The 21,244-nt window shown below is 50.5% G+C and overlaps 1 protein-coding gene across 1 annotated transcript in view; it reads right to left on the minus strand.

Annotated features, from left to right (window-relative positions):
• Positions 1-4,158: 4,158 nt before the first annotated feature.
• The window catches only part of CTNNBL1 (catenin, beta like 1), a 180,276-nt gene continuing 163,190 nt past the window's right edge, over positions 4,159-21,244 (minus strand). The window contains exons 14-16 of the mRNA XM_011974984.1: positions 16,268-16,405; positions 15,964-16,036; positions 4,159-4,352 (exon numbers count right to left, since the gene is read on the minus strand). Of these exons, the coding sequence (XP_011830374.1) occupies positions 4,264-4,352; positions 15,964-16,036; positions 16,268-16,405 (300 nt within the window). The 3' untranslated portion in view covers positions 4,159-4,263. The remainder of the gene's footprint in view (positions 4,353-15,963; positions 16,037-16,267; positions 16,406-21,244) is intronic.

Here is a 21,244-nt window from a genome sequence, read left to right on the forward strand (position 1 = left end):
CTAGCGCACTAAATGACCTCACTTAGTGAGAGAAACGCAGATTAAAGCAACAAGCAGGCCGCACTGTTCACCCACTGAGGCGAAGTGCTGAGCCTGCTAACAGCGCGCTGGTTAGGGTGCGTGTGGGCAGAGGACACTCGTGCACGCAGTTGACAAAAGAAGGGCAGTGTGGCCATATATATCAATGAAAAAGGCACACTCTTTGACTTGGCAATGCTACTTGGGAGTCTAAACTCACACGTGTGTGAAATGACGCCCTGTACAAGGATGATCACTGCAGCACTGTAATAGCTAAAGATCAGAAACAGTCTGAATGTCATTTAACGCAATTAACAACATTATGGTACAGCTCTGCGATGGGGTGTGCGTATTAAAGGAGTGGGGGCAGCTGTGTGTGGTGATGGGGAATGAGAAGCAAGGTGCATGACAGAGGACAGGGTGATGCCACCATTTGTGTTAAAAATATTTTTATTCACTCGGAAACACATAGGAGTCTCTGAAAGGGAAAGGGTACTTCCGCTCATGAGCCGTGGTAGCTTCTGGAGAGAGGTGCTGGGCGGCCAGGAGACGCAGCTGGCAGGGAGATGCGTGCACTGTGTGCCCTTACGCACCGTCTGAGGTTTACACCAAGGGCACGTGTTACCTAATCAAGAAGGTGACTGAGAAACGCTTGCCATTTTCCCCAGCACAGATAATGAAGGCCCACCGCTGTGCTACCAGCCACTTTCCATGTGTGCTGAAGAGCCAGACAGATTGAAAAATGCGGGTCTGCTTTTACCTCCACTGTTGGGTAAGGAAATCTCATCAAGAAGCCTTGCCTTTAGGAAAGCGAGTCTCGTCTCCCTGTTGACACTAAATTGACGCCCTCAGTCATGGCAGAAGATGCCACCTGCGCACTGGTGCTACCATGGGGGTGACTGAGGGATGCCTTCCAGCGGCCCTGACAATGCGTTTCCCCAGATAAGGAAGGCACGCAGCCTGCATGCAAATCTCTGAATTAGAGACGGCCCATCTTGCTGCTGCTGAATCCAGGCGTGCGACCACCACAAACGGAGCAGCAAGCCGCCACGGAAGATGAGAGTGGAATCCTATTTCCCCTGTAAAGAAACCCTGGCTAATATGGCTAAAAGGCAATCTGATTGCCACGTCTGGGTTGGAAAGGGAATACTGCCTCTCTGGATGCTATGGTCTGGTCCCACTCAGCTATGGACATGAGGATGAACATGAAGAAGCTTTGCTTGAAGGGGCAAATTTAGACTGAACCCCTACAGTGGGCAAAGAAGTCAGGTTCGGAGACACAGGTCAAGGGCAGCCCTTCTTGGAAGCCCAAGAAGTTCCCCCAGAGGAGAGGTGCTGCTCTGTGAGGCAGACTGTTTCTTAGTTTCTCAGGCAGGCAGTCAGCTGCCTGCGCCCGAGAGCTGGGACCACGCCCCAGGAGCCTGGGGTGGGCAACGAGTAGCTCTCCCTGGCCCTGAAAAGCTTGCGGGGCCTTGGGTCGTTGAAATCTGGGAGTGGTGGTGGCTGCTTTCTCCTTACCCTTTCTCCTTGGTCCCTCGGGCCCTGGAACTGTATTCCCCTGCTGCACCCGAAGGGACTACACCTCTCATTGTCCCCAACCCTCCCCACACAAAACTGATGGAAAAGGGGACCGCTTCCTCACTTGTTAAGGGCAGAGTTCCAACTTGCTTTTAGCAAAGGGACAGAATCTCAGGAGGCTGCCGCATGCGAAACAGGGCAAGGCGTGGCAACCGTGGCTGGGGGACAGTGCCTGAGCCGCCCCAGCCCTCCCTTCCTATGTTGGCCTCTGGGAGCTGGTGGGGAGGCCTGGGCTTCCGAACACGGCTGGCAGAACGCTGGACAGAACTCTGGAGAAGAATCAGATGGCAGCGGCTGCCTCCAGGGGCAGGAAGTCCTAGGTGATGGGAGAGGAGAGGGGGTGGACTCCTCACTGCCTAGCTTTTTGTTAAATTTTGAACTCCTATACCGTTTGCAAGCATTACCTGGCTAAAATTAAAATTGAAAAAGAAAATCAAGGTGAAGGACTGATGATGTCTAAAGTACCGATCTTAGCTGTAGAAGGCTGCTTCTCTAAGTTACACCTGGACATGCTCTATTTTTTGTGAATTCATTAAACCACACAACAGATGAAAGGATCGGAGCACGGCATCAGCCGGCACGGTGTGACTCTTCCAGGTAGAGCAGCTCGGCGGGAGAGGGTGTGGACTGTGCCGTTGGACAGGCCTGGCTAGAATGTGCGTTCTGCTGCTGGTTGGCCACAGGACCTTGTGCAGCTATTACCTTCTCTGAGTCCTCAGCCTTGGCTTGCATAAATTGGGGACAACAATGCCACTGGGCGTTCGATATGTGCCAGCTACTACAGTTACAGAAAAGTCAAGGAAGAACTAGACCCAAAGTGACAGTGCCGCCATCGGATCCTGTGACAGGCCCTGTCACACTCTCCTGCCCCTCTCTGCAGGGACGCTTATGGTTACGCACTGTCTTCCCGCCAGGCTGCGAGTAAGCACCAGCGGGTAGGGCCTGCCTTACTCACTGTTCCATCACCAGTCCAAGGCTGGACACAGAGTGGGTGCCATCTTCTTCAGGGACCTCTTGGTGGCTTCCTGGGATGGCAAACAGGTTTCACCCAGCATGTCAACTCTGGCCAGATGGCAGTGGCCGCTTGGAGCCCTGTCCCTCAGGGTCTAGGGAGCAGCAAGAGCGGTAGGGACACAGTGTGAGGCGTGCGGCGTCCCCGGCAGCCTGTCTGTGACCCTGGGTTGCACAATGCATTGGAATGAAAGGCTGCTTTCTACATCTGGCCGCTCTTCTGCCTCCTCACTCATGGGGACTCTGCTCTTTGAGGACTGATTAAAAACATGCTAAAGCACCGCTGACTTCTGAGGGGAGACCAACCTTCTCATCACTTATGTCAAATGAGTAGAATCACAGTTCTTTTTTATTTTTTGAGACAGGGTCTTGCTGTGTTGCCCAGGCTGTAGTACAGTGGAATGATCATAGCTCACTGCAGCCTTGACCTCCTGGGTTCAAGCAATCCTCCCACCTCAGCCTCCCGTGTAGCTGAGATCATAGGTGTGTGCCGCCATGCCTGGCTAATTTTTCTATTTTTTGTAGAGACAGGGTTTCACCATGTTGCCCAGGCTGGTCTTGAACTCCTGAGCTCAAAGATCCTCCCCACCTTGGCCTCCCAAAGTGCTGGGATTACAAGTGAGAGCCACCACATCCGGCCTGAAATCACAATTCTGAAGTCACAAATGTGTGTGGGAAGAACCAAAGGAAGCAGCAGCTACAAAGCCACGACGGTGCCTTCGCCACTGTGCTGCAGGCTTGCTGAGCATGGCTTCCTCAGCAGCAAATGGGTATGAGTGGCCCCACTGTGCAGGTGAAGAAGTGAGACTCGGACAGGTGAAAGTCACTTATCCAAATGTACAGCTAAATCAGCCAGATGTGGTGGCACCTCCCTCTCAGCTACTCAGGGGGCTGAGGTGGGAGGATCGCCTGAGCCCAGGAAGTCAAGGCTACAGTGAGCCGTGGCCGCACCAGTGCACTCCAGCCTGGGCCACAGAGTAAGACCCTGTGTCTTAAAAAAACAAAACAAAACCCCAAACCAGAACAGAATGTATAGCTGGTAATGATGCGGTGGGGATATGGACCCAAACCTGTCCACTCTAAAGCGGTGGCTCTCACCCTGATGCACGGAACCACCGGGGAGCTTTGAGCAGCCCAGATGCCAGGGCCTCACTGAGATTTGATGCTATTTGTGCAGTGGGGCCCACGTTGGGATCTGGTCATCCTCCATGCAGCCCCCACCCGAGTGGTCTGACATGCGGCAGGGCTCTGCATGCTCTGAGGGCTGTGCTGTGTGGTTGGCCTCCCCATGGAGCTGCAGCATGAGGCCCGGGCCTCGGGTCCCACATCTAGACTCTAGCTGGGCCCCCACTCCAGCCTCACAGCAGCACCACCTGCGTAGCCACGGTGGCGAGGTTGTCACTGCTACGCCCTGAGCCTCAGCTGTCCCCCCTGGCGGAGTGAGGCTGCCCACGGGCCTTCCCTGGGGGAGTCCTGAAGTAGCTGCTGTAGGGAGGGGGGAAGGGAGGGTTAGCAGGCGAAGCTTCACTACAAAGAAAATCAGCTCAGGGATACCAAAACTAGCTTTAATTTGTCCAAAAGCCACACAGAGTTGTGTAGAAACTGATCCTGGGAGGGAAGCTGAGACAGTCCATGATGCGCAGGCCCCAGGTGCCTCTAGAAGTTCTCCAGCAAGCCCAGGATGCGCTTTTGCTCGTTCTCCCGGAACTCCGGGCTCCGGCCGTCCCCGATGTTCTCTGCATACTCTAGGGGGACAAAGATAGAGTCAGGAGTGGATCCCAGGCATGGGGTCCACCATGGCTGTGTCGCTTCATACCTTTCCCAGAACCCCAGCTCCCACAGAGGTACAAGTTGCCCTAATGCCCCCACTGTAGCCAAATTCCTTGGGGCCTTGCCTTCGAGGCCCTCAGTAGAAAGGCGCCAACTTACCTTTCCATGCTTGGATTCCCCTCCTAGCCACACCCTTCACTTCCGCCCTCATTTATTTATTCACTTCACCCTCATTTATTTATTTACTCAACACACACGGCGTGGATGCTACTAAGGTCTGAATGTTTGTGTCCCCTCCAAAATTCATGCTGAAACCTCATCCCCAATGCAGCGAAGGTCTTTACGGGATGATTAGGTTCTTACCATCTAATTACAAGATTAGATTAGGTCTAGATTAGGTCTAATCTAGGGGGATGAGACTCTTGCAAAAGGACTCCAGGGAACTCTCAAGACCCTTTGCCCTTCTCCCTTCTGCAATGTGAGGATGCAACAGGAAGGCCCTCAGCAGACACCAAAGGTTGGCGTGGTGCTCTTGGATCCCCCACCTCCAGAACTGTGAGGAAGTACATTTCTGTTCTTCATAAATTTCCCAGTCTCGGGGATTTTGTTACAGCAGCACGAACAGACTAAGACAGACAGCCGCTGGGCAGACACTGCTCTGGACTAGTGGTTCTGAGTGTGGACCTGATCAGCAGCAGCTGCAGCAGCACTGCATGGAAACTTACTAGAAACATAAATTCCTGGGACCACCCTAGACCCACTTAACAGGAAACTGGGGTGGGGCCCAGTGATCTGGGTTTTACTGAGTCTCCAGGTGATGCTGATGTATGCTCCAGTTTGAGAACCTCATTTTGGGAATGGGAATAAAGGAGTGATCGAAACAGATGCAAATCTCTGCTTGTGTGGAGCCTACTTTCTTTCTAGTGAAGGTCACAAACCAAAAAGTGAACAAAATACACAGGTGGCTGTCAGCAGGGAGCATCTGCTTAAAGATCAGAAGGAGATGAGTGTGGAAAGGTCTGGGAGCGAGTGGCAGGGCAGCCAGGGCAGAGGATCTAAGGTGGCGGGGGGCGGGGGCACTTCCTTGGTTTATCTGAGGGTCAGCGAAGAGGTCAGTGTGGCCACAGCCTGAAGCCACAGGAGGGGGCCATAACCAGATGCACCATGTGCACCATGGTAGGGGTTGTGGCCTTTCTGTGGGGTGGAAGTCCCTATGAGGGTCTTGAGCAGAGAGGAGTGACGTGATTTGACTTTTGCCAGATCCCTTCCGATGCTGTGTGGGGGACACCATGGGGTGCAAGGGCAGGGCAAGGAGATGCGACATGACAGTGGCCTGGATCGGGCAGGTAATGGTGGAGGTGAGGCGACGTCTTCAGTTTCTTGATGTTTTCTGAGGGTGGCTCCAATAGGATTTACAGATAGACTGGAAATGGGGTATGAGAAAGAGATGTGAATCTCTTGGTGGTTGCAATCACCAAGAAATACGACAAGAGCAGTGGAGAGGCTGACAGTGAGCCCATAATCCCCCCAAGGACTGGGGGGAACAGGTGCTGGTGCCAACAACAGGGAGGGGCTGTGTGGGGGGTTGCAGTTCCCTGACACAAGCTTCGACAGCTGGGTGTGTTCAGGGAAGGGAGGGAGAGAGAATAGTCCAGAAGTACTGGAGCATGGAAGACCCCTCCCATGTCTCCAGTGGTCGGAGTGGTGTGGGAGCGCCAGGCTTCAGCGAGACCAGGAAGAGAAAGGAAACATTCCTGAGGAGCGTGAGGCTCCAGGCACAGTTCTGGCAACAGTTCGGCAGAGGATACCATTGGAGAGTGTCACGGTGGGCAGGTTTGGGTTCTTGTCTCCCCTGTTGTCCCAGCACAGTGATCCTTAAGACTCTGTCTCATTTTTTAAAGAGTGTCCTGGTAACCCAAAATAACATGGTCACCCTGGTTTTTTCTGCAGATGGTGAGCGGTGATTTGGTGACCCTGGACTTCCTGCGGTGGCTCCTAGAGCAAATGTAGGGGATCTGGTGGGAGAGGAAGGAGGAGGATGGGGTGGTCCAACCCCTCACTGCCCTCTGACTGTCCCCTGCCCACAGCCAGAGAGGAAAAGGTGCAACATCGGGCTGCGACCGAATCCTAGCTCTGACTCACAAGTGCCCTTGGGTGGTCCCCTCTGAAAATGTTCAAATAACAAACGTCTAGGGAACATGAGTTCCCTCCCTGAGCCTCCTTTGCTCAGGTCAGCAGTGGCACTGGGGAAGTCCCACACCCCCTCCGGGTCCCCTCCTGAGACGTCTTCTCTGTGGAAGCCTGCCTGGTCACCTCTCACTCCCACGCCCAGCCCCAGGCCACTGCCTCCAGCACACGTGGGCCTGACTGCCAGACCATCCTCCCCCGGCCTCTCTCCCTAGATGGAGAGCTGCACGAAGGCAGGGGCTTTCGCCTTCCTCCCCGCTGAGCCTGGCCGAGGGCCCCCAGCAGAGTGGGGTGCTGAAGGATCTCCTGCAGGGGGTGACTAGGATGGCTGCTTACACTTCTGCCCCCTGGTCCCTTACTGGGGCCTGAGTTGAGAAAGAAAACGGAGAGAACTCTCTAGTAAGAGGCTTTTGCATAACAAAACACCTGCTGATCCAAACCAGACAAAGACTGGGGAGAGCAAACAAAGCTTGTGGCCTCTCACGCTCCCCGTCAGCCCCACCCCCGCCAATGCGGGGGGGGGGGGGGGAATAATTTGGCTCCTGCGACCTCTTTATTTTGCCCCGTTCCTCTTTCTTACTTTGGATGTGTGCCAGAAAATGGGATTTGGGATTCAGGCGTGTGCCAGCTGTGTGTCTCCCCCCGGAAATCATCCTCTTCTGTTAGGCCCATCCATCACCTCCAACAGCAAATGGTTGTGATGCCTCCTATTAAGGCCTCTTAGAGAGAGGGCCGGGGTGACGAGACAGGAACTGAGCTTCGGGAGAGGGCTCTGGGGCTGCGTGTCAGTGGTATCTCTTACTCACATGTGAATGATACAGTTGCTGCCCCAGGAGAGAGAGAAATGACCATGATGGCATCTAATATCCCCGGAGGCATGGTCTGGAAGCAGGAGTCTTAATGGATTGAGCTAACATTTGGCTCTCCTAACGTCTTCTCAGACCCAGGAGGGAGGGAAGTGGAGAACCAGTCTGATGCTTTGGGGCAGTGATTTTCCAACAGTAAAGCCAGCTTCCTTGAGTTCTTTCTAGGGATGCACAAAGCAGAGGGAACCCATACCTGCATCAATTCCCTTTGCCGAATCACCTGTGCCGAGGCCTCACTTACACATGCCGATGGTACACAGAGCACCCATCCCATGCGCAAGTCTCCACTGTCACTCCAACTGTGCCAAGAAGCAAACAGAGTCACATCACCCACTCTCTGGAAAGAGGATATCCGACTGGCCCGCAGGCAGTGAATAGCTTGGTGTCCCCCGGAAGAGGGCCTGTCCCACACAGAGCGGAGTGGAACTAACATGTGCTGTGCACTGCTATGTGCCTGCATTATCTATGTTGCCTCACATGTAACCTTTGCAGCAACCTTACAAGGTAAAGAACACCATCCTTATTTACCCAGGAGGAAACGGGCTATCAGAGAACTGAAGCAACCTGCCCAAGTCTAGGATGTAGAGGAGCCAGAATTCAAACCTTGAAACGTGTGGATAGGGGGAAAAAAAAGGCCCCTAAAAAGCCACTGGGAGTAGGCTGGTCCTCACAGCAGCATCCTGTTACCTAAGCAACAGGCTACCCTGCCTGGGCCCCGGTCTCCGGGAAAAACCCTTGCTCTGTGAGTGTTCCAAAACAGGAATGTCTTGTGCTACAGAGGCCTCGGTGGCCAGGACAGATGTGGGTGGACTGGCTGGGGTCACATTCTCTTATGCCAAGTTACCAAATATCACAGCTGGAAGGGTTCTCAGAAATTTATTGCAGCACTGAGGGGGCAGGTGAACGGCCAGGGTCCCAGAGTGAGCCAGCCACAGAGTCAGGCCCAGAACCAGGTCCGACGACCTGGCCTGGTGCTCATCCACTGCCCGGGGAAGCTGCACCCCCAGGCACCTCACCCTCACCCTTTGCCCTTGCTCAGTCTTTGTTTCTGTGGCAGAGTCCTATTTGGAGCAAATTGTGGTGGTGCCAGCTACCTCTGGTTATTACAGCTGCTGCAGCAGTTTATAAATATTGAACAGAGCCCTCCCAGAGGTCTTGGGAAAGTGTTCTCTTTGCTGTATGTGTGTGTGCGCGTGTGTGCATGTGTGTATAAGAGGAAAAGAGACTGCAGGATGAGGGGAGAGGGAGAGAAGGATGAGAGGAGAGAGGAAAGGGGCTAAGTTGGTGGAGAGTGAGAAAGATGGCATACACGTCAACTCCTTTCTCTACTTCCCCCACATTTTCAAATGCTCTTATAATAAAGGCTTTGATGGAACTCAGAAACAGGCAGCAGTGCTGAACACATAAATATTAAAGCAAACTTTAGACAGCAGGTTTACTATTCAGACATGGAATACAAGCTGTTCTGTTTATGTTGAGAGGGAGAGGGAGGGGGCACCGAGGCTGGTGGATGGGGAAAAGTCATCTTCCAGGGTGGAGACCTGGACCAGTATTCACAAGCCTGGTTCAGATCCATGAATCTTAAGCCTTAAATGTTCACCTTTTTAAAAATGCAGGAGGAAGAGGGAAGAGAGAGGAGGAATGCCCAGTATTTTCACATGGAAAACTCTTGAAGATGTACATATAACCACAAAATAGAAACCGAGAAAGGAAAATCCTTCAGGTCTAACAAGATTCCTTGACAACAACAAGGAACTTGGAAGGTTGAAAGTTGCGCTTCTCCAGGAGTAGAACATTTTGCTAGGCTGCCAGTTCTAATTTCATCAGGGATGTCATTCAAATGAAACCCGCTTACAGAGAAAGACCCTTGCTTACAATGCTAACGGTCAAGTTCTCAGAGTCCCATGGATGTTTTACCTGGTTGGAAAAGCACCCACTGACACCCACCCACCCCCACAAGGCCCCGGGAAGTCGAGCCTGTGTGCGGTGACTGCCTTTCCCGGTGGCATCTCAGTCCAAGCTGCTGCTAACTCCAGGCGGACGGATTAGGTCAAGGAAGGAAGGAGCTTCCATTCGCTGAGTATGCAGCTTGGTCCCAGGCACCCAACTGCATCTCAACCTTGGAGGCTTCCTGAGAGAGGCAGGATTTATTTTACGTGTTTTTTGTTTGTGTTTTTTACAGAGGAGGAAACCAAGACTTAAATATGTTACCTACTAACTTGCCCAGAGTTACACAGAGATCCAGAATTTATGCTGGTCTGAGCATGTCTGATCCTGGGTGAGCCTGGACACTAACTATAACAATAAAGACAGCTAACATGTAACAGGCACTTTCCGGGTGCCAGCCACCATGTGAGCACTATACATACAGCACTTCATCTCATTCTCACAGCAGCCTTCTGAGACAGGTTCTCCCCATCTTACAGATGCAGGAGCGATGGCTTGGAGAGGGGAAGAGCTGCCTGAGGTCAGACACTAGAAAGCGACAGACAGAGCTTGCTTGTGAACCTGGGCAACTCACTGCAGGCTCCACGGTCTTAGCACAGTTGGTTCTCCAAGAGTGGTTCTCCCTCCCTCTCTGCATACCACCACCACACTACCCCAGGCAGCGCTCAAGAGAGCCCTCTTGGGTGAACTGGGTGTGAGGCCTGGGGGCAGCAATCCTAAGGCAAATGTAACATCTTTGCTGGAAAGCTCTCGAGGTGTCCTTAAGATGCCTCTGAGCCCTGTCAAGGCCGCTGGCTACAGGGCTAACATACAAGTCTCTCTCCATGATCCTTTCCTGCCTCCAAATGCCCTGCAGGACACCGTATCCATGACCAGGTGCAAGTCACACACACGTCAACATGTCATCAAAAGATAAATCCTATCAGCCTCTGCAGCTTTACAACCACACAGACAAATTGGGTTACCAAGAGCCCCAAATCAATATGGAAATACGTTTATGAGCTACTAGGAGGAGATTTTAAGCCATAAAGAATACTCGCAAATCAAAGGGCCATGGGCCAAATTCTAAAAGCATTTAAGTTCCTGGCTCATTCTTTTTGCCCAGCAGTGAGAGTTTTGAGTCAGTAATCCTCTAAGCTCTCCTCTGCAAACCAGCCGCTGTGCAGTAGCCGTGGCTGCTCCCGGGCATCTGTGTGGTCCTCCAACAACTTTCACCAGGAGACTAAAACAGCGGCAAGACTGGCCAGCGGCTTCCACTGCAACCCTTGGCACAAATATTGATATTTCAAAGCATTCTCAGGTCACAGCTCCAACGCCACGGCCAAGGCGATGACTGCTCAATGATGCCCGTGCACAGCTGCCTACGGAAACCCTTTCCATGCAGCCAGCCACAGAGACAGAATGCAGAATGGTGGCTGCCAGGGGCTGGGGGGAGGGAGGAACGGGGAGTTCCAGTTTTGTAAGATGCAAAAAAAGGCCTGTGGATAGATGGTAGTGATGGTAGTAATGGTCAAAATGATAGATTATTATTACAATAATAAAAAATAAAAAAGAAGCCACGCTTTCCGCACAGCCTTCCGTACAGCCTCCCTGGATCTCTGGGCTCCTTTTCATGTCCAGCCAGATTAACTGTGAGTTAACTGTGCCATCTTCATTCCCCTTGGACCTCTGCATCCCAGCACCGGCTCCATTCTGCTTTGCGCTATGGTCGGTCACCTGACTCGTGAGGGAAGTATGCCTGCGGGGGACAGAGTCTCCTGGGTGTCTCACTTATCTTAGAAGCCTGCCTAGCACCCTGTGATGGGCGCTCCCTAAAGGTGGGTGCCCTGCATTTTTCTGCTCTCCTAAAAGCCCATAGGAGCATATGGGCCAATCAGCAGTTGGCACATTCCTTACCGCTGTGCATAGCTCCTTCTGAGTCTGGACCCAGTTTACATCACCAGAGACCCAGGTACCTCCACTAAGCTCAGTGAGTCTCAGTCTCCTTGTTACCCCGCTTTCTAGGCCTGTTGTGAGGACCAGAGGTAATGACGCTGTACCCCAAATGTCTGACCCAGAGGAGGTAGGAGCTCGGTAAGTGACCACTCTACCTACCGTGGTCCTGGATTTCTGGAATAGCACAAAGAAGCCTACAGCACCACCTCAGCACGCACCCCAACTGCAGTAACTGACTCCTTCTCTCTGCCAGTCGGGGCGCCGAGCACCACAGCGATAAATGGCAGGAAGTCTGTTGCTGTCCTCGCGGAGCACACAGCCCCATCTGCCTTTCTCTTTGTGGTAATCTCAGTCCTCAGACCACGGTTCCCTAGGAGGGCCCACAGTCCTCCGGCCAGAGGTGCTGCCGGTTCTGGGGAAGGCTGGACGTCGGGAGTGCCGAGTAAGCAGTGTGCAGAGCGAGGGGCTTTAATGAGCCATCAATTATTCCCTGCGCTCTTGGCACCCCCAACAGAGGAGGGAGGAAATTGTGAGAGTAGGGGCTGAAAAATAACGGGAAAAGTCCCCCGCTGGGCTTGCCTCATCAGCGTTTTCCTGAGACCTCAAGGGATACATCAGCTGTCATCCTGCCAGCAAAACTTAGGAAATATGTAGGCCATAAAATCAAAGAAAAAAGCCTGCATCTAATTAGTATGTTAAAGAAAAAAAAAGGAAGCAACCCAAACTGAAAAACAAAATTAAAATCAAAGAGGACAGACTGATGAGCTGGTTTTCTTTATGAGGCTTTGTTTTCTTGGGTTTTCGATTGAAGGAAGGGTAGGAGGAGTGGGGGTGGTATGAAAAGAAGAACCAGATGGGCTTTTTGGACGGGGGTCCCAGAAGAGCCCAGCCGCCCAACCCTCCCACCTCCATGGGAGCCTCAACCCTGTCAACCTCAGCACCACCCTCTCCACCCAAGTGAGGGCTCCTGAGGGTCCTTGCAGCACCCTGTTCAGGGGTGCTCCCAGAGGCAGGCCACACCACACAGGCTCCACACCCTGCTGCAGACTGGCTTCCCCTGGCGTGGGTGAGGCAGGACGGGGCATGCCAGTGGCAGGGCTGAGAACCCTTTATGACAACATTCCATCTACAGAGAACTCTTTTAATTGCCAGCGTGATGTTCGGGGACTCTTCAACCTGAGCAATGGCGTTCAATTCCCAGACTCTAGATATCACCTCCACACTGATGACCTCAAATTTCCCAAACGATTCCCCGGGCTGAGAATGTCTGCTGTCTGCTGGTCAATCAACGGATGCAGTCACCCCTGGTACACCAAACTCACTGTGCACCTAGCAGAACTCAGAAGCCCGGTCCAGCCACACCCCACCCAACACTCCAGCCTCCTGCACCTCTGCTTGGACCCCCTGACCAGGCTATCGTTCTCCCCAAGGCCACTGCATCCTGCCCTGTCCTCCTCCGGGCCTCTGCTCCCTCTGCCTGGTTTGGGCACCAGTCCTAGTCCTGAGGAGGAGAAGCGGCTCCCTCCCTGCTTCCATAACTGCCTCTGTGACACTCCCACCCTCAGCACACTGTTCACAACTTGACAAGTGCTTAGCACGTTCTAATTAGTTTTGAGCCTCTTCCCCTAGACTGTGAACGCCTGAAGGATAGGGATCTCGCTTATTCCTTTAGTATCTCTAGGACTGGACACAGAGCCTGGCATCGAGCAGGGCCAGCTGAGTAGTTCCTGGAGCATGCGTTCCACTGGGCTTGGATTATGGTCAATCATTTATACTCTATGTCCCCGGAAGGGTGTAAACTCCATGAGGGCAGCTGCGGTGTGACACCTCTAGCACAGCACTTAGCACTGTGCCCAGCTAGCCCCGAGGAGAGTCACAGTCAATGTTTGCCACATTAAATTCATACAAGGGTAAGGTTTCATTCCACAATGTCTGAAATTGTTACTGGTTCCCATCATGTGCTTGGCATTGCTCTGGGTGCTGGGGAGACACAGTGAACAAGGCAGACAATGTCCCGTCATGGAGCTTATATTTTAATGTATGAGACAGACAAGAGCAGTAAACAGACACATAAATAAAAACAATCACAGGTTGTGATAAGGGCTCGGATGGAAAGAATCAGGGTGCTATGATGGGAATAATGGATGCAGAGAAGTGGAGGGATTCAAGGTTGAGTTCAGAAGCAGAAGAGGTGGGATGGACTAAGGAGCTGGCTATGAAGGCTGATGGGGAGAGAATTGAAGGGCTGAACCCAGGCCTGGAAGGATGGCTGCGAGGGTCTGCATGGAGGTGGTAGAGGTGAGGGTGGGCAGAAAGCAGTGGGGGAGAAAAGCAGAGGGGTGGGAGTGAAGATGGCGCCTGTGCAGACCCTTCACCAGTTCACTCATCTGCTCGCTTGCCCAGGCGCCCACTCAACAACCCTCCACTCACTGTCCAGCGTGGGCTCAGCGCCTTAAAAGGCACTGGGGAAATAAAGCAGGATCCGAGGGAGACAGAGGCCGGGGCTCACAACAATGGGAAATTGCGAATCACTTAGGTTGTGCGTGGCAGGGTTTGAGAAAGAAAAACATCCACTACCACACGTCAGCACCCATTAAAAATGCTTTCCCTTTCTTGGAAGATCACTGTTTTGATTACATGGACGGAGGTGCAGGGAGAACACTCAGTGCAGGATAGCAGAACTGAGTGTAGTAAGAAGTTCTAATTGAACAAGTGGGCGTTAGAAGTAAATGCCATTTAAAGGCTGGAGTTGCAAATCACCACAGCTACCCCTCAGGGAGGAGGCGAAATGACGCTCTGAGCAGTAATTCACACGAATCTGACACTGAGGAGGAGCCCCCAGCGTGTCACTCCGGAAGGCATGAGTGGGGCTAAGTGTGTCCACTGGACCCCTTTACTCTCTTTTTCTCTAAGGAGAAAACAACAGATTCCAATGCCTCATACTCTCTGTCTACAAAATGGGCACAATGGATTTACCATTCCCGGATGGGGAGGGCTGAGCAGACACGAGATTTCCAGTCCCTATGCCTTCACTCACAGTGCTGTTTCTTTCTGGACTGCCTCTGTCCTAGCCTCTTAGGCCAGTTCAATGCCACTGCTCTCACAAGGCTTCCCACAGGATTTTGGCCATGTCTCACTTAAAATAATGACGACAATGATCTTCGTGGTATTTTGTAATACTCACACTAACGTTCGCTGTTAACTTGTGTCACCTCATTCAATCCCCTTGCCCATTCTAGGCAGTCACAAGAACAACTGGTATCTTGCCTGAGGTAACAGAGTAAACAACAGCGCCAAGATTCGGATCCAGAAGCCTCTGACCCTAGAGCCCACGCTCTTAACCTTGCTTTGCTTCGCTGTGTGGACTACATTTATCTTCACGTTTCATCTGCCACCTGGAATGGGAGCTAGAAGCAACTTAAAGGCAAGCTCTGAGTAAATCTAGCCTAGTCCTTCATCTTAGAAATGGGCAGAATGAGAGCCTGAGGGGAACACTGATTTGTCTGCAGTTACCCAGTCCATCTGGACTCTCCCTGAACTCAGACATCGTCAGTACTGGAAATTCCCACATGGGCCTCCACTGCCACACGTGCCAGCCGGTGCTCCCCAGTTAGTCCCTAGGTGGCTGAGGGTGGGGCTGCACCCAGAGCTCAGAAGAGGGGCCCTGCCTTGTGACTGGGGGCTTGCTCACTGGCCAGAGGCCTCTCCAGCTAAGTCAGGTCCAGTCGAAGATCCAACAGCATTTAGGGAATTCCATGGGGTGGGTGGGGAGGAGGGATACCCACACTGACTGAGCACCCACTGTGTGCCAGGTACAGACTGGACGCTGTAGTACCTCCTGTAATCTTTGCAAAATTTCTTCCCAGGTAAATATACAGCTGTAATCATGCTCGTAGCTAGGGGAGGCAGAGCTAGGCCCGGAAGGCAGGCATACTCTTTCCACCACTCCACATTGCCTCAATTCACTGCAGAATTCCAGTTACAGTAGTCCCCCGCATCCTGACGGATGTTCCAAGACCCCGATGGATGCCTGACCCTGCACACAGTACTGAACCCTATGTACACTGTGTTTCTCCCTATAGATCCACACCTATGATAACTACATAACTATGATAAAGGTTAATTTATAAATTAGGCACAGTAAGAGATTAACAACAATAACTAAATAAAATAGAACAATTATAACAATATACTATAAAAAAGTTATATGAATGTGGCCTCTCTCTCTCTCAAAATATCTTATGGTACTGTACTCATCTATTTCTGGACAGTTGACTGTGTGTAACTGAAAGCAAAACTGTGGATAAGGAAGGACTATTGTATTTCTTGTCATTTCCTTGCTTTTTTCCCTAAGAAAGCAATTTCCTTCTACTATGTGTAGTTTGGAATTGAATTTTTTGCTTTTTTAAAAAAATTAACAACTGTTTCAAGCCCTTGTGCCTCTTGTTTATGGTTGGAAGTTCTGGAACTGGAGGGTCAGAGGCAGAGAACAACGAGGCTAGTCTTCAGTATTCTGACAAAGATGACCTGGACACACAGTGAAATGGACAACTTAGGCTTTCAGTGCAGAAAATGCTCCGCACCAAATACCAGGGATACTGACAGAGCCTCAGACCTCTGGAGCCCCAGACATAAGTAGCATCCAACTCACCCTTGATGATATGCCTGACAATTTTGATGGAGCTTCCTCGCATGTTTAGGATCTGGTGAACTCTCTGGCGAATCTAATAAGGGAAAAAATGGGTAGAGAAAGACAGACAACCATTTGTCCTGACACACTAGAATGTATCACCTTGAAATTATTTACCTCACCCCATCCCTGAAAAAGAAGGCTCACATAGAGTAAAGGAATTCAAGGAGAGCGCGATCCCCTTCTTTCCCTGAGAGTCTACCTAAGCAGCTGGCGAGGAAGGAGGCAGGGATGGATAGGCCCATGCAGCGGAAGACCCTCCTACCTGGGGGACATTGGCATTGCAGATCTCGGCCATGATGTAGCAGATGTGCTGGAGAACAAAGAGCCCCGCATCTAGGCGCCGGAGGTAGAACTCCTCCTCGATGTCATTGTCTATGATCTCTCCTCGCCGGACCATGTCCTAGAAACAAATGAACATTTAGGAATAAAAGCTGGACAGTGAATGGGAGGAAAGAATGAACTCCTAGTCTGGCCATAATACACACAAAAATAGCAACTACAACAACAGCAAAAGAAAACTACCTCATCTTTTTGATTTGTCTACATCTCCCATTACTCTAAAGTACCTTTCACATTCTTCATTCTTAATGGACTATAGAGGCCCCAGGAGGCGAGCTTAAAGTCTATTTTTTCCTATCTGATGAATCAGGGCCAAAATGATCTCATCCACATATAAAAAAAGCTTAAAAAAAAAAAAAGCTGAAGGGACACAAATCTAAGCTATTTATCTGCTTCCACTCATTTTTTACTCTTTGGTTTGGGCCTCCATAATCTCTCTGTAAGGTACAGTTGGCCTCTGACTTACCATGGATCAACTTTATGATGGGGTGAGAGTGACAGACATGTGGTAGAAACTGTACTTCTGTGCAAGGCTGGTAGTGGCCTCAGCTCCCAGTCAGCCATGCATTTTCTTTTCTTTTTTTTTTGAGATGGAGTTTCGCTCTTGTCCCCCAGGCTGGAGTGCAATGGCGCGATCTCAGCGCACTGCAACCTCCGCCTCCCTGGTTCATGCAGTTCTCCGGCCTCAGCCTCCTGAGTAGCTGGGATTACAGGCATGTGCCACCACGTCCAGCTAATTTTTGTAGTTTTGGTAGAGACGAGATTTCTCCATGTTGGTCAGGCTGGTCTCAAACTCCTGACCTCGGCCTCCCAAAGTGCTAGGATTACAGGCGTGAGCCACCACACCCAGCAGCCACGCATTTTCAACTCATGATATTTTCAATTTACAGTAGGTTTATCAGGATGCAATGCAATCGTAAGCTGAGGAACATCTGTATATTTAAATCTCCCTTCCAAATCAAGTTAACCACAGCAGAGAAAGGTCCCCTTTCTCCACAACTCTGAAACCAATGGCACAGGCACCCAACTTGCGTACATAAGCCCTCTGGCCTAGGTGTTTTGTCAGAGGCCATGCTGCATTTCACACATCCAACACCCCCCAGGCCAAAGCCCTAATTAAGTCACGGGAGTCTCCTTTGTAACCCTAGACCTCTCAGACTTGCTGTCCTCATATCCAGTCCTCCCTAGTAGATTCCTTTAAAAACAAACAAACAAACAAACAAAAAACAGCTTTATTGAGATATAATTCACATACAATTAATCCATTGAAAGTGTACAATCTAACAACTTTTATATATTGAGTTGTGCAATCAATTTTTAACATCTTTACCATCCCCCAACCCCAATCCTCCCACCCCTCATCCTGTGCGCTGTGAACACTTCTGCCAAGATGGCTCAGAGCCCTACTGCTTTCCCTCCTTGGGATTCTGGGGTATGGTTCAATCTCACATCATTTTTAAGCTACATCCATCACAAAGGCCTTCCCGATTTTTACTTAAGGCTAACAACTCTCCTTTCTAAAATTGCTGAGAGCACCTTGACAAACCACTCTGCAACATGACCTCCTCTCCTCCCCATCATCTTCACACTGACTTCAGTCCCCACCAGCTCTCTCTGTCTCCAGCCTTTATTTCGTGGGAGTGGACTGTGAGCTCTGTGAAGGTAGGGCCCTAGCTCAGTACATATCTATGCAGCCAATGAGACAATGAGAGGAAAAAAGACATCTCCGTTTTTTTGTTTTGTTTGTTTGAGACAGGGTCTTACTCTCCTCCAGTCTGGAGTGCAGTGGCATGATGTTAGCTCACTGCAGCCTCGACTTCCTGGACTCCAGTGATCCTCCCACCTTAGCCTCTCAAATAGCTAGGACTACAGGTGCATGCCACCACATTCAGCTAATTAAAACTTTTGTGTGTGTGTAGAGATAGGGTCTCACTATGTTGCCTGGGCTGGTCTTTGGGCTCCTAGGTTCAAGTGATCCTCCTGCCTTGGCCTCCCAAAGTGATGGGATTACAGGTGTGAGCCACTGCATCCAGCCAGACATCCGGTTTAGGCCATGAGCTCTCAGGAGTGAGAACTGGGTGCGGGGACTTGTTCTGCGTGACTAGCACATGGGCCTAAGAAGGCAGGTACTCAATATATGCTTCTGATGGCAACAATCCATTTCATAATTCTGTTGGTAGCTTTATGGCCACCGTTCCTTCTGACAATTCGGGCTCCTGTCACTGACGGAAGCCCTTGGGATCCTGCTTTCCACTCTTCCACATTCGAAGAACTCACCACTGTGGTCATCAATCTCCACCAAGAATCCTTCAGAGACTATTTAGACACAGATAATGCACTTCTTTATTTGCCCGGGGGGCCAGCCCGGTAGCAACACAAGGCTACTTTTCATCTCCTTCCTATGAGGCCTCTATCTTTGATGTGGAAATGAGTGAATCTACTTGGGAGGACTGGATATGAGGACAGCAAGTCTGAGAGGTCTAGGGTTACAGAGGAGACTCCTGTGACTTATTAGGGCTTTAGACTGGGGGGTATTAGACGTGTGAAATGCAGCTTGTGCCCCTGACAAAACCTGAATCCTCTTTGGCCTGCAGACTGCTAGGCCCTGTACTGCCTGGCAAATCACTAACACTAATTCCTAGCTTCATTTAGTAGCAAATTCATTGGTAATCTGGTAATAGCATTAATGTTCACGAGGTAGTCATGGAGCACTGGACTGATGTCCAATGAGTTTAAAAATAGAAGGTTCTCTTTAGTTTCTCATTTACTCATAATCATGACTTCCTGCTCCGGAACGCTGAAGTGTTCAGCAGTTACTACCAAATTTTAAAAGGGCAGGAAAGGGATTATTCATCCCACTGTATGAATTAGAAACCAAAGCACACAGAGGTTAAGTTGCTCATAATTACCAGTTGCTAGAAAACGGATTCCCCAGGGATAGGAATCGTGTGGGATTCATCTTTGATGTGGAAATGAGTAACTTGGCACAGTGTTGAGACCTCTGGCCCTACTAAGTGCCTAATGGCAAGAACACTACCCTAAGCACTGAATTAAGGCAGTAAAATAAGGAAAATGGAGGTAAGGGAAGCCCTGGTTTTAACCACTGAAGAGGTCGGTAGAAGTCACAAACTTCTAGGAAATGGCCAGAAAGTAAGTATAGTGTGCCCACATGTTAAAATAATTGTGATAGGTGCTGATCGGGGTTGGGTGAAATGTAAGGGCGTCCTGGAAGAAGTGACTTTTGGGTAAGGTTTCAGGGTGCATGATGGGCAGAGACAACAGAATGGAGTGCCTTAGAGGTACAGTCTTTGCGTTGCGTGAAGGCCCTACAAGAAAAGACTTTTGTTGGCCATACTTTCTGCTCACTCTCCCTCACCCCAGCCCAGCCCAGACAGGCCTGGGTTCCCTTCCTGGTCTTGCCTTGCTCCTCGTGTTGGTACCGCCCACTCCTCAGTCTCTATCATCATATATTGAAAGTCTACAATGTGATGTGCCTCACAAAATGTTCCCTGAGATCCCCAAGCAGATATGATTTTTCAGTCCCCTTCAGTGAGGATTCAGTACAAACCCCCACACCCTGGATTTGTACCTCTGTTGTGGTACCTCCCACGGTCTGCCTTGAACTAGCCATTCAGATCCATGCCTCTTCCTTGTGTGCGTTCCTTGAAAGTAAGAGCTGTACTGTGCTCATCTTTGTACCCTAGGAAGCACCTTGTGTAGCATTTTTTGCTTAGTAGGCTTTTTTTTTTTTTGAGGAGTTTTGCTCTTATCACCCAGGCTGGAGTGCCGGGTTCAAGCAACTCTCCTGTCTCAGCCTCCCAAGTAGCTGGGATTACAGGTGCCCGCCACCAAACCCAGCTAATTTTTGTATTTTTAGTAGAGACATGGTTTCACCATGTTGGCCAGGCTGGTTTCCCCTTCTGACCTCAGGTGATCTACCCACCTCGGCCTCCCAAAGTGCTGTGATTACAGGCGTGAGGCACTGTGCCCAGCCCTTAGTAGGGTCTTGGAAAGCATTTGCCAAACAGTATTGAAAAACAATGAAGGGAGAAGTTCAAAGCTTTTTAATGAGCTGTGTGTGCTGAGACTTGCATGGCTGGGGCAGAAGTGAAAACATCAGGAAATGGGGAAGGACTGTGCCTTGGAGGGTGAGCTGATAGCAGGCATACAGGCTGGCCAGAGAAGTCAGATATGATGGGCTACAGACTGTCAGCCAGCACTGTGCAGGAAAATGTCATGAATCAGAATATGCAAACAGCCAAATGATGGACACATCGGCTTAGAGCATGGAGAAGCAGGTAGAGTGCATAGCTGGAAGACCAGAGTATCAGCCTACGTGAGAAGGGGAAGGGAAGGGAAGAGGCCCGGGAGGTTACAAACAGGGGAACCTGAAGTGGAACTCATTCATTTACCCACTCAACAGAGATGTCTTGAACAGCTAACTGTGCCAGGTGCTGTGCTGGGACAGCAAAGATAAAACAGTCTACATAATCGAGGTGCTTATAATCTAATGAGGTTAATGAATATGAAATTCTTTTTGAAAAATGTAATAATGACTATTATAAAGGACCTTTCAAACTGTACTGAGTGCTGTGGGAACCCACAAGAAGGCTGGACTAAGTCTGTATGGGGGGTGGGGTCAGGAGTGCTTAAAGAAAATGTAACATCTGAGCTGGATTTTGAAGGAGTTTGACAGGCTGAAAAGGACATTCCAAGCAGAGGAAATAATAGCATGCATAAAGGCACAGAAAAGTCAACTTGGAGAGAACAACAGTGGGACATCAGTATCACTAATGGAAACAGAAAGGGGTAAGAGGAGGTTTTTTTGTTTCTTGGCTTATTAGATCACAGCTTTCGGTAGATCATATTATTTTTGATTGATTGATTACTACATACTAGA

Source organism: Mandrillus leucophaeus, unplaced genomic scaffold, assembly GCF_000951045.1.
Source record: "Mandrillus leucophaeus isolate KB7577 unplaced genomic scaffold, Mleu.le_1.0 Scaffold150, whole genome shotgun sequence".
In the NCBI taxonomy this organism is placed as follows: domain Eukaryota; kingdom Metazoa; phylum Chordata; class Mammalia; order Primates; family Cercopithecidae; genus Mandrillus; species Mandrillus leucophaeus.